The 13347-nt window shown below is 43.4% G+C and overlaps 1 protein-coding gene and 1 long non-coding RNA gene across 2 annotated transcripts in view; both read left to right on the plus strand.

The window, feature by feature from the left end:
• Window positions 1–5116, plus strand: part of LOC310863410 — a 108448-nt gene extending 103332 nt beyond the window's left edge. Inside the window, exon 3 of the long non-coding RNA XR_014569662.1 lies at window positions 4311–5116. This is a non-coding gene — a long non-coding RNA (uncharacterized lncRNA). The remainder of the gene's footprint in view (window positions 1–4310) is intronic.
• An 8-nt stretch (window positions 5117–5124) lies between these two features.
• atp2b2 (ATPase plasma membrane Ca2+ transporting 2) overlaps window positions 5125–13347 on the plus strand; it is a 145493-nt gene continuing 137270 nt past the window's right edge. The window contains exon 1 of the mRNA XM_083771716.1: window positions 5125–5544. Coding sequence (XP_083627842.1) covers window positions 5343–5544 — 202 coding nt within the window. The 5' untranslated portion in view covers window positions 5125–5342. The remainder of the gene's footprint in view (window positions 5545–13347) is intronic.

Here is a 13347-nt window from a genome sequence, read left to right on the forward strand (position 1 = left end):
GCACACCGTCCTACTAAGAAGTCTAGCACTCTTTCGGTCACAGAAGTGTAGCACTCTGTCGGCCCACCCCCTCTACCACAGACACACAGAGAGAGAGAGAGACGGCATGATGAGGATAATCCAGCCCTCGTCTTTAAACGTCGTTCTTGAAAAGACCACTCTGTGGAATAATTATTCATCGTCATACACAGAGACACACACAGCGGTGTAACCTCGAATCAACAGGCTTCTAAGCACCGTCTTTGTAAGTTTGTTCAGATCTGCTTCTGCATCTGCACTCGCTGTTTGAGTGCTAAAGAGGGATAGCAAAAACAACTCGTTGTTGTTGCTCTCTCCACCCGGAGCAGGAGAAGAATATTCCGTCTGAAATGTCCCAACAAAATACTCCATGTCCATTGTCCAATCCATGACTGTAGATAGAAACCCTTATTCTAATAATATAAGCATAATATCCTTAAATCCTCATGCAGAGATCTTTATTGTAAACTTTAGTATTTGTCTGTGCGACACGGCACTGTGAATCCCTCCCCTCCCAGGAGCCACTCTTCTCTCGGCATAGGTGCATTCTTTCTCCCTTGAAAATAATAATGATGAGGCACATTAAAATAGCAATATAAGGGTTTTTTCCCTTTAAAATAATGAAAAGGCAGAAATGCCTAATAAAATAATATATGCTAAAAAAATAAAATGCTATAAATAAACTTTTTTGAGTGGTGCAAGCTTAACTTATCTGTGTGGGTGCCTGCCTGGCTGGCTGGCTGGGTATGAGCATGAAAACAGAATGGTTGTTTTTCACCACCTGTGCGCAACCTAACACACACGCACATATTAACTGTAGGCTATACATGATGATTTTGTGTGTGCCAGTACAGTACAGTAGAGGGTACAGTAGAGGGACTGGCACACAGTAACTCTGTCATTTCTCAACCGTTTCGGACGCGGGGCGGCAGTTCGGAACCGGCCCGCCACCCTGGGTGGGGGGGGGGGGGTCAACATATGGAATGTCAGAACAGGTTAAATTAACATTGATTTTACCCCTCTTTGGTGGGGACGTAACAACTACAAAGAAAGCCTTCTAGCATAGAATTCTCCTTTGAAACTCACAGTATTTGCAATAAAACATGTTTATCTGTCAAGTAGTCACATATATATACAACAGATGTGGTTGAATTGCCAAGGGATTCCTTTCACGAGAACCTATTTTGAAATAATTGCTATTCTTATAATGGAAGCACCCCCAAGCTATAAAAATAAAAAAAGGAAAAGAAAAGGAACAAGTCTTTGAACTAATGCTAATAACCAAAACTACATATTGTGTGAGAGATGCCATGTGTATCTTCATGTATTGATGGTATAGTATGCTAATACTATGGGAAAACATTGTCATAAATTGCATCTAGGGATGTCCCGTTACACTTTTTTCATTCCCGATCCGATACCACAGTTTCTGTGTTAGCCGATACCGAATACCGATACCAGTGTTAATAAAAAAAGACAAAATATCTTATTTTGAAGTCCACCGAGTGGGAATAGTGTTAATTAGCTATATATCTCATGTTGTGTTTATAGCTATCTAGCTATATATCTCATGTTGTGTTTATAGCTATCTAGCTATATATCTCGTGTTGTGTTTATAGCTATCTAGCTATATATCTTGTGTTGTGTTTATAGCTATCTAGCTATATATCTCGTGTTGTGTTTATAGCTTTCTAGCTATATAAATCTCGTTGTTGTGTTCATAGCAGACTCCTCATTAAAATGTGCAGTTTGGGCAACTCCGAAGCAAACTCCACATGCCCCAACATTTTATTTACCTGCCATATAGTGTCAACCGCTTACTCCTGTGTTGGATCTGTGGTTAGACTGGCACATTCGCCGATGTCGATATGAACCGATATGATCAAAAAGAGCCAATACCGATACAGTATATGGACATCTCCAATTGCATCACTCCCATTTCACTTCTGAAGGCTAAATCTGTAAGCTAAATATAACCACAAGGCCTGCCTTGTCACCAAACACAAAAATGTGGGATTAGAGAAAATTGTTTCCATACTTACATTGATTAACACACCTGACTAATTATGTGTGACAGCGAATCACCAGCTTTGTATTTTTTTTTAATAATTTATATTTTTTGACCCACGATTTTGTAAACCATTTTTCACCCCTGTGTCAATCATCCTGTGATGTGATCCTGGGCTCTACACACCCTCCGCCAACCTAGGGAGAGCAACGGACTTAACTCATGCTTCCTTCATGCTTGAGTGTCCAAGTTTCTCCTTTACACCTGACAGGGGGGAGTTTCCCTGGTTGGACGTAGCTCGTGGAAGGAACACGTTATTCCAACCAGTTCCTTTCCCCTCCATCAGGCGTCCCGCCTGGCCAGGGGGAGGCAGTTTAGAGACCAGGATTACTGCATGTTTTTGTGAGGGTACCTACCCTAGGGGACACGGGGGAACCCAGGACCTTCTAGCTGTGAGGCGACAGCACTACTAACTGTGCCACCGTGCCCCACCAGCTTTGTATTTTGAAGTGGCTATTGCCTCATTGTTTTGTTTTGCTGTTGAAACCATCACTGCACCACGCCACGCATCTCAAGGACAGTGCAGTGAGGAAAGTTAAAAAAAAATCACAAAACTTCTTCACTTCCGAAGTATGAAACCATTTATTTTCACTTTGGAAAATAATTGGTTTCAGACTTCGGAAGTGAAGAAGTGAGGAAAGTTTAAAAAATCACAAAACTTCTTCACTTCCGAAGTCTGAAACCATTTATTTTCACTTTGGAGCAGCAGAGTAAATGCTGGTGCCACAGAGGTGTCTGCCAGGCGGTGCCAGCTGGCGTTGTATTATTGGGAGAATTACCTGCTGTAATGCACTTTCTCTCTTCAGTTGGTCACTTCATTAGCCGTTCTGATACTCGCACGCACGCACGCACACACTCATCTCTTCCCTGAGCGAGAATTTGTTTGCCTCCATTTGACAGTCTGCTGGCACAGAGGAGCAGCAACATGCATTATCTCCGCCAGGCCGCCGTGCTATACGGCGGGATGGGTGATGATGATTTTTTTTTCATATTCCTTTCCAACTGGTTCCAATTGGTTTCCACAGTTAGCGGGAGGGGCCTATTTGACACGAATGGCACAAATCATCAACACGTCCGTTCGACCCCAAACTTTTATCACCTACTGTACATAGGAGCCTCTACTCAATGCATAGCCAGTCATAAAGTCATAAAACTCTGAGCTTTACTTATTGGTTTATACAGAGACATGGTTTGTTTTTGTATTAATTAATTGATTGATTAATTATTGTTATAATTATACATTAACTGCATTTACTGCCAACATTGATTCAGTCTGTAAGGATGAAAAAAAGCATCCTAGACAACAGAATTAGCCGCCTGTTTGTGCAGTCATACAACGAACATGCTTATTATTGGGCTATGCGCACGCGCAAACGTATGCACGCACGCTGCATCCATTTCAGCTCGCTGTGCATGAGAGCGAGAGACAGAAAGAGAGAGAGAGAGAGCGGATGGGGGGCTTCGGTGGCACCATCCTCTTCATGACAGTGCAGTGTTATACGTGTGGCTGTCGCGCTCTGTCGTCAGAGCATACAGCCTCCCGTCCGTCCGTCCATCCGTCCGCCCGCGCACACACTGTACTCCTCCTTGACGCGCTGCAGCAGAAAGGAGCATCCTCCCTCCTCTCTCTCTCTCTCTCTCTCTCTCTCTCTCTCTCTCTCTCTCTCCCTGTCTCTCTCCTTGTCGGTCGCTCGGTGTGTCCTCAGAAGGAGGGTGGCGACAGCGGCAGTAGTATATACATGCATACACACAGTGCATACATGCATACATATAAGTGCATACATGCAGTGCATACATGCATACGTATAAGTGCATACATACATACATGCATACAGTGCATACAGTAGAAATAGCAGCTTTCAGAAGAGAGGCTGCCCTTCAGCGCACACCGCTGCATTCTCCTCTGCCCTGATCAATGCACCGCTCACCATTTATCCTCTGTCTCTCTCTCTCCCCCACATCTCCCATTTTCTCCTCATCTTTTCCATATCTCTCTCTCTCTCTCTCTCTCCCTCTCCCTCTTGCGCTCGTTCGCTCTCTCCTGCTCCTCCTCCTGTCCTCTTTTGGAATCTCTCTCTCTCTCTCTCTCTCTCTCTCTCTCTCTCTCTCTCTCTCTCTCTCTCTCTCTCTCTCTCTCTCTCTCTCTCTCTCTCTCTCTCTCTCTCTCTCTCTCCACACACCACCTACCTGTCTCTCCACCTGTCTCTCTCCCTCACCTCTGTAGCAGTGATGGGGAAGATCACCATGTAGAGAGAGCGAGCAGCGCGTGCGAGAGAGAGAGAGCGAGGCAGCGGAGGCAGCAGCAGCAGTGTGTGTGCAGTGCAACAGTGAAGAATCGAGCAGCAGCAGCGATGGGAAGCCGCGCGGCGTGGAGTGGCTGTGGACCGCAGCCGTGGTGAAGCCTGAGACCGACGACGGGACTCGGCCAGCCCGCCGCCCGCCCCCACTCTCCTCAGGACCTGACTACCACCGGGGCTGTCCATCCAAACCACACTCTCCTCAGGACCTGACCACCAACGCGGTCGTCCAAACCACACTCTCCTCAGGACCTGACCACCACTGGAGCCGTCAATCCAAACCACGCTCTCCTCAGGACCTGACCACCACCGGAGCCGTCAATCCAAACCACGCTCTCCTCAGGACCTGACCACCACCGGAGCCGTCAATCCAAACCACGCTATCCTGCTCCCGGATGCTCCCCTCTCGCGTATCCTCTCCTCTTCTTCTCCTCCTCCTCCTCTTCTCTTCTTCTTATTCCTCCTCTCCTTCTGTTTCTCCTCTCTGACGATTTTTCTTTCTTTCTTTCTTTCTCTCTCTCTCTCTCTCTCTCTCTCTCTCTCTCTCTCTCTCTCTCTCTCTTTTTCTTTCGTCTTTTTCTCCTTCGCGCCACCGAGCCGATCGCTGATCGATCTCCTCGCGAAGACCGTCCATTGATTTATTATTCCCCTCTGATTTTCTCTCTCTCTCTCTCTCTCTCTCTCTCTCTCTCTCTCTCTCTCTCTCTCTCTCTCTCTCTCTCTCTCTCTCTCTCTCCCCCTGTCATTCTCCTCCCGCACCTCTATTTTTGGATGTTTTTTTCTAAAAAAAGAAAATAAATCGTGGATGAGAGTCAACTCATCTCTCTCTGTTTTTTTTGCGTGCGAGCAGTTTTCTCTTCTTCCCTTTTTTGCGATCGATCGCCTGCCGAAGCAATAATTAAACGAACGCCTGAAATCTCGACTGACTCCAAGAAGCAGTGGTCTCTCTGGTCTCCACCATGGGGGACATGTCCAACAGTGGAGTCTACTCCAAGAACCAGATGAACGATGGGAACCACCACGCGGCCGGCTTCGGCGTCTCCGTCATGGAGCTGCGCGCGCTCATGGAGCTCCGCGCCACCGAGGCAGTGGTCAAGCTCCAGGAGGACTATGGCGGCACGGAGGGGCTGTGCACGCGGCTCAAGACCTCCCCCACGGAAGGTGAGTGTCCCTCTCTGTGTGTGTGTGTGTGTGTGTGTCTGTGCGATACATCTCGTTGTGTGCGAGGCGCATGTCCTCCGTGTGTGTGCCAGTGTGTGTGTGTGTGTGCGTGCAGTATATGCATGTGTGTGCATGTGCGCCTTTTTGCAGGAAGGAGGCTGGCAGCGTCTGGTTATGTGTTGCCGTGCTATGTCATAAATTATCAGAGAACACACACGCATACACACACGCACACATGCACACACGCACGTGCACATGCACACAAACCCACCCGCACACATGCACATGCACATGCACACACACCCACACGCACACGAGGCATTTAAATGGAACGGAATTAAGGTTTTTTGCGATTATTATGTATGGATTATACTCGGTTTTATCATCGGTTTATCATCTACATCAGGTTTTGTGACGCGCCAAAATCGTCATTATGCATGGGATGCTGTGCACGCAAGCACGCACACACACACACACATGGCACACACTAGCAGCGGACATACGTAAGCACAGCATCAGTACAGCACACAGACGGAGAGGGAGTCCCGTTTGAATGAGCAGGCTAATGAAAACCCTTCCCTCGCGCTGCCCGCATGTTTACACGTGATCAGTATGCATGACATTATCTCCCAGGACAGTTTAAAATAAGCCACCCCCCCCCCCCCCCCCCCCATACACACACACCTCTACTTAACACACACACACACGTGCGGACACATGCACGTCACGCACTCCCCCCCCCACCCATACCTCCTCCTCCTCCCCTTGTCCCCCTCCCACCCCGCCAGCCTATCAGGTGCTGTGTTATTAGTGAGCAGGTCTCCGCGGCAACACGACGGCATATATAGAGAGAGAGCCATGTGGGTTAATGCATGTGGCGTCTGCTCAGTGGTGGGGAAGTGGAACTGAGTACCCTCACTGCTCATTGGTGGGGAAGTAGAACTATGAGTACTGTCACAGCTCATTGGTGGGGAGGTAGAACCTTAAGACTATATATGAATAGAGACGGCACCGGATTTCTCCCCCCATCCACTGGCCGACCCCCATCTGAAAATATGTAGTTCCAGGGACTTCCCAGATGCATAGATTTGAGTTAAAAATGTAAGAGAAATGCGAGCACCTTTTCCACCACTGCTGAGACGGAGCAGCGAGCGCAGATGCCGGAGCAACACATTTGCTATTTTAGTTGCTACTACATTTTGTAATGTAGACATGTTTTAAATGCATTATAATTATTCTATTTTCCTTTAACCACTTAAAACCCATTATACTGGAGTCAAAGCCCGGAATAAGGATAGGAGGGTTGAAAGGGTAGTACTCCTCATTACTGTGCCTGTATTATTTATTTCTGTGGTTCCCAGAACTTTTTTATGACATGTCAAGGACCCCCAAATCTCACAAAGACACTATAATTAACCCACAGCACGGCTCTAGCAGTGATTCTCAACCTGTTTAATTTCAAGGACCCCCAGTTTGACATTCATTAGTCTATGCCGGACCCCCCCATTTAATGGCATTTCTATCTCTGCGACCCCAATTTATATTGTAAAATCTATGTTAATTTATAGACCCATAAGGGTCCCATTTGGTTCCAAACTATCATTTAGCTATATAGGGACCCCATGGAACTCCCTCAAGGACCCCTGGACTTTGAGAACCACTGATTTACTTAGTCGTGCATTTAGTTATATTAGAATGTCTATACCATGTTCTCCAAAGAGGGAAGTTTGGAGCACTCTGGTGGAGCTGTTGCCCCCGCGACCCGACTGCGGATAAGCGGTTGAAGATGCATTTAGTTACTTGTTTCACAACAAAGTGTACTGCACGCAGATAATGCTGTACACTCTTGCTTTTGAGTTTGGGCTGGGGTCAACAAGCACAGAACCAACAGTTTAGCCGCCCCATCTCCTCGCATCTAAACCAATCATTTTCCATGTCAGTGGTTCCCTGTCGTCCCAACCGTTTTTGGATAATAGAGGCGAGCGTCACAGACAGGGCATCGGAAAAATAATTTCCCATATTTTATTTCCCCATATAGACGTTTCAAAACGTATTTATTTAACCCATTCAGGGCGGGAGTTACGCCTTTTTGGTGTTTTTAAGCATTATGTTATACTTTAGCTATTGAAGAATAGCAGATCTATAAGCTCGTAGCACAGCACTCGGTGACGCGCTATGAGCTTGTAGATTTTTTTGAAAATGTGGCGCAAATCTTTGCTCTTTCAGAGCAAACGTTTTTAACTCATATCGTTGCTTCTGGGAGGGTCCCTGGAACAACATATTTTCAGATGGGGGTTCGGTGGCCAATTACATATACTTTTTGGGGTCCTTTGACATTAAAAAGGGTATCTTTGAAAAACAAAGAAGAGGTCCTGCACACTGTCAGACACAATGTTGCTCTTTATTAGGTCAACGTTTCGGTCGCTTAGTCATCAGGACAGACAATGTCAAGGGGTCCTTGACATTAAATAGTTTAAGAACCACTGATATACGATTACGATATACAATATCTCGATTTAAAAAGATCTACAAGCTTGTAGCACGGCACCCAGTGCCGCTATGAGCTTGTAGAGCTTGTAATGCTTAAAACACCAAAAGGGATTCCCGCCTAGAATGGGTTAACATATAATGCACTGATATCGAAAATAGCCGATCTACAAGTACTACTTACTTGTTTTTGAATAGCAAGAACCTGCTATTTTTTGCTACTTGTGGTTAAGGGATGTCCCGATCAAGTTTCTTAGCTCCCGATCTGATTCCAATCATTTGATTTTGGTTATCTGCCGATACCGATTTTTCCCAATCCGATATTTATATTTTTATAGAACACTTATACCATATCACAATAGTAGCCTATACAATATCCAAAATCACAGACAATATCCAGTCTAATATCATGATATGGATATAATATTGATACTATGGATGTCCCGTTTTTCTTGCTCCCGATACGATTCCGATCGATCATTTTTTAAATGACGCGATTGGCCCCGATTTCCGATCACGTGATCGGATCGGGACAACCCTACTGTATTTGTGGTACTGTACGTATAAGTGTGAGTGGGCGCTAAATCCGCTAATATTGGCATGTTACTTCCATTACGTGCTGCTGAATATTGATGATGCTGTGAGAGCCTGGATTGGCTCTTGTCATGTGAGCACCCTTGTGTCATCAGAGGTGATGTGGAAGCTGATAGGTTGATGGACACCGTCAATTGTGTTTCATTGGATGTTTTGCTGTGTACAGTGTATATATATATATAATTATATATATATATATATATATATATATATATATATATATATATATATATATATATAGTGTCAATTCTAGGTCACCTGTTGTTGTAGACACCAGGATACAGCACAAGTAGCTGGACCGGATACGACAGATAAGACTACAATCGACCTCTTAAAGGACCACTTCACCACTTTTCAACCTATCTTCATATGGTCCTCAGTAATAATCATGATAAAATGGCACGATTTTTTCTACTCAGTCTGTGTCTCATAGGAGGGCTGTTAGTTTAGAGACCGTCCTCCAGTGACATCATCATTAGGTAGACCTTTTTTTTAACCAAGATTTCTTTAACAATTTTTTTTAGATTTTATTATCGTGAGAACGATGGCTTCCATTTTCACATTGCAACTTTTCAGGACTAGAAAGCCTCCAGTTTCTATTAGCTTGTATTCCCCATCGATGATGTCACTGGAGGACGGTTTCTGAACTGCCCACAGCCCTCCTATGAGACACAGACCAAGTAGAAAACAATTGCGCCTTTTTTTCATGATTATTAGTGAGGACCTTTTATATGAAGATAGGTTGAAAAGTGGTGAAGTGGTCCTTTAACCCATTTTGGGCAGGAACCCCTTTTGGTGTTTAAAGCGTTATGTTATACTTTAGCTATTGAAAAATAGCAGATCTACAAGCTCATTTTGCTACAAGCTTGTAGATCTGCTATTTTTGAATAATTGTGAAAATGTGGTGCAAATCTTGAATACTGTATTCTTTCAGAGCGAACGTTTTTAACTCAAATCTTTGCTTCTGCGGGGGTCCCTGTAACAACATATTTTCATATGGGGTCGGAGACCAAATACATGCAATGTTTGGAGTCCTTGACGTGAAATAGTTTGAGCACCACTGACATCTTTTTCCAGAAAACTGTCAGGATTTAGAAGGCATTTTGTAGAAGTGCTCCATTGTTACTGTAAATTGGGAAAAGCTGAAATGAATATAATATAGAATATATATAGAGCAGAATAGAATAGAATAGAAACTGGAACTTTAACCACATGCACCCATAATCAAACATTTGTAAAAAAGAAAAAACTGGCAGAAATCTTGTAGACAGACTATTTTCATTGAATACATTAATTGTGTAGAGCGAAAAATGAGAGAGGGGTGCAAATGTAGACCCCTGGGGGATAATGAAGTGTATTAGTGGTTGGTTAAGTAGTCTGTACATCGGAAGCGCTGGAAATCCTCAAAAACATAAAGTGGATGATGCCTTTTTCTGACCCCGTAAATCATTACCATATTCGTCACTGGTATAAGTAATTGGGAAGTGAGTAAATGATATGGGGGTATTGTTTGTATCAGTGGTCCCCTGGTGTGTGTCTGTCTGTGTGTTTATGCTTAGTGAGGCACAGTGTATACGCTGTGTGTTTCTCTCCACAGAACATATGTTACCTCCACCTTAGAAATGCGATCGTTGTGGTAATTGTGGTGGAAGGGATGTTGCGTACAGCCTGCTGCTGTCGACATGTGTGGCATGTGCAATGGTGTATGTTCTGTTCAGTATGTGTCCCACGGGCCTGGTTGCAACGGTGAACGGCCTTGACCCAGCGTGACCCCTTTGGCAACATAAATGACACTCATATATACTGCATGCAGGCCCCATACGATGATGCGTCATTTGGCAGCCAAGTCTATGAGCTTTTTAATGTTTGTTTAGAGCGCCTATGTGGATTGGATGGAGCCCGCACACCATAGGTAATATCAAGACGTTCTTTATTTAAATACTGACAACGTTTCGATCTGTTTGATCTTCATCAGGTCATGTGAACATACACACAAGTTTGTACATTTATAATAAGGGAGTGCCCCCATTACCCAATCAAAAACACCACATTTTGGTGCCCCTCCCATCACTACAGGTGTGACACGTCAACCCTGAGTGAGTGGGTGGGGACCCAGACATATTGATGTGAATATAGTCTGTTCAGAAGTTTTAGTGCACTAGTTAAAAAGTGTTTTAACTATGATGAAAATGTGGTGTTTTTGATTGGGTAATGGGGGCACTCCCTTATTATAAATGTACAAACTTGTGTGTATGTTCACATGACCTGATGAAGATCAAACAGATCGAAACGTTGTCAGTATTTAAATAAAGAACGTCTTGATATTACCTATGGTGTGCGGGCTCCATCCAATCCACTTTAGCCCAGCACCCAGCCTGTCGATGAGCGTATTCTATGTCTGCTCTGTTTAGAGCGCCTATGACATAAATCGTTTGCCAGCCAAGTCTATGGACTTTTAATGTTTGTATAGAGCACTAAATTAATGTTGACGTGAGACGTCATGTGGTCAATCATAGTGACATCATATTGACATCATAGTGGCAGTGAATCTGCAATCGTGTGGCAACCACAAAGTGTGATTCTTTTTGTAGAATGCTATAGGGACGATGGTTTATTCTTTTTGTAGAATGCTATAGGGACAATGGTTTATTCTTTTTGTAGAATGCTATAGGGACAATGGTTTATTCTTTTTGTAGAATGCTATAGGGACAATGGTTTATTCTTTTTGTAGAATGCTATAGGGACGATGGTTTATTCTTTTTGTAGAATGCTATAGGGACGATGGTTTATTCTTTTTGTAGAATGCTATAGGGACGATGTTTTTTTCTTTTTGTAGAATGCTATAGGGACGATGGTTTATTCTTTTTGTAGAATGCTATAGGGACGATGTTTTTTTCTTTTTGTAGAATGCTATAGGGACGATGTTTTATTCTTTTGTAGAATGCTATAGGGACAATGGTTTATTCTTTTGTAGAATGCTATAGGGACGATGAGCGAACCCGGGAATGAGAACCACTTTTGGTTCGCACCACAGATTTCCAGAGGGATTCTTGCTTTGGATTTTGGATAGATTTTTAAATTAAGCTCCGTTGCACGCAAAGACTTATGATATTAACAAGCACGTTTAGATTGATCAACACACGTGTTATAATGTATTAAGCACACAGGCAATTAATCTAAGTAAAAAAAGTCATTATTTTATCCAGAGAGACTGTCTTCCATAGTAAGAACCCTGTGCTCTGTTTTTCCTTGGGGACGGAGATCATGGTTCTTGTCTCGGGACCATACATATATATATATATATATATAACGATGGTATTGACAGCTCCTCCAGGGTATTAACCACATGGACCCTAGCATCCTTCTTATCGCCTCCGCCAGGCCGAAGGTGTGGCCATGAAGAGTGAGGCTATGTTTTGGACAGAGCAGTGGTGGAAAGTAATTATGTACTTTTACTTAAGCGCTGTACTTAAGTACAATTTTGAGGTATTTGTACTTTACTTGAGTATTTCCAATTCCCAGTACTTTTACTTCTACTCCACTACATCTCGGAGACAACATTTGTACTTTTACTCCACTACAATTATTTGAAAACTTTAGTTACTACTGTAGTTACGTTGGAGATTTTAATTTTGATTAGAAAACATACATTAACCACTTCAACCCTATACATTTCAGCTATTTTCAATAGATTTTGTACACATTTTGAACTTGTGAAATGGCATATTCTGGCATATTCCACCACTGGCACAGAGTAGAGATGGAGTATCTTTATTGAAAAGTCCATCCGTCTGTCTGCGACGACATTTTTTCACCTTTTATAGCGCCACCAGGAGGCCAACTTTTAATTACGCAAATTGATACATAGTAATCATGAGTGCTGTATGGTATTTCCGTGAAATTTTGCATTCATATTCCCACTAAATGCTCTGTTCACATTGGCCTGTTATAGCGCCACCAGCAGGTAGATTCTTTGCAAAACATGTTTTTTGGAACCAAATGCCTCAAATCATTAACTAATTGTCATTATCCAATTGCCGTGAAAGGCCTATTATAGCGCCACCAGGAGGCCACAACCTGACCACCTGACCTGGTGGAGAGCTGTGCTACTGTATGAGGAGCACTTTTTTCTATTTCCGGCCATGACATACAGTATATAATATTGGCAAATGCTAGTTTCTGCAAAATGTCCTCCGGCGAAAATGGCAGCAGCTCTACAAGCTATGCCAGCACAAAGAGCTGATCTACAAGTTATCCCAGTGAAAATAGTTTTATCTACAAGCTGCAATGTGTTGTGCATGTGCTTATAGATCAGTTTCATTATTTTGAGTGGGCTCGCTGCAGCAGCGAGCAGCTTCTCATTATGTATAGAATATACTTATGGGATAGATCACCGTTTCTCAACATTGGTACAGAGCAGTGTTGTTTTAAATGGAAACGAAATGAAAACTAAGCTATGATGACTAAAACTAAACTAACTAACTAAATATACTGACAATGTCATCAACAAATAAAAACTAGACTAAAATGTTAGGAAGGGACTAGTGGACAAGAGATCCAGTATAAGTCATTTTACACTTGGTTTCATGCTGAAAATAGCCTTGCGCTGCGACGCATTGTGAGCTTGTAGATCACGTAAAATCAGTGTAAGTGTAAAATCAGTCATTACGATTGCATCAAGGCCCACCGAAATACATTTTAGTCGACTAAATCAACTGTAGA

The sequence above is a fragment of the Protomyctophum parallelum genome, assembly GCF_964188405.1.
Source record: "Protomyctophum parallelum genome assembly, chromosome: 8".
NCBI lineage: Eukaryota > Metazoa > Chordata > Actinopteri > Myctophiformes > Myctophidae > Protomyctophum > Protomyctophum parallelum.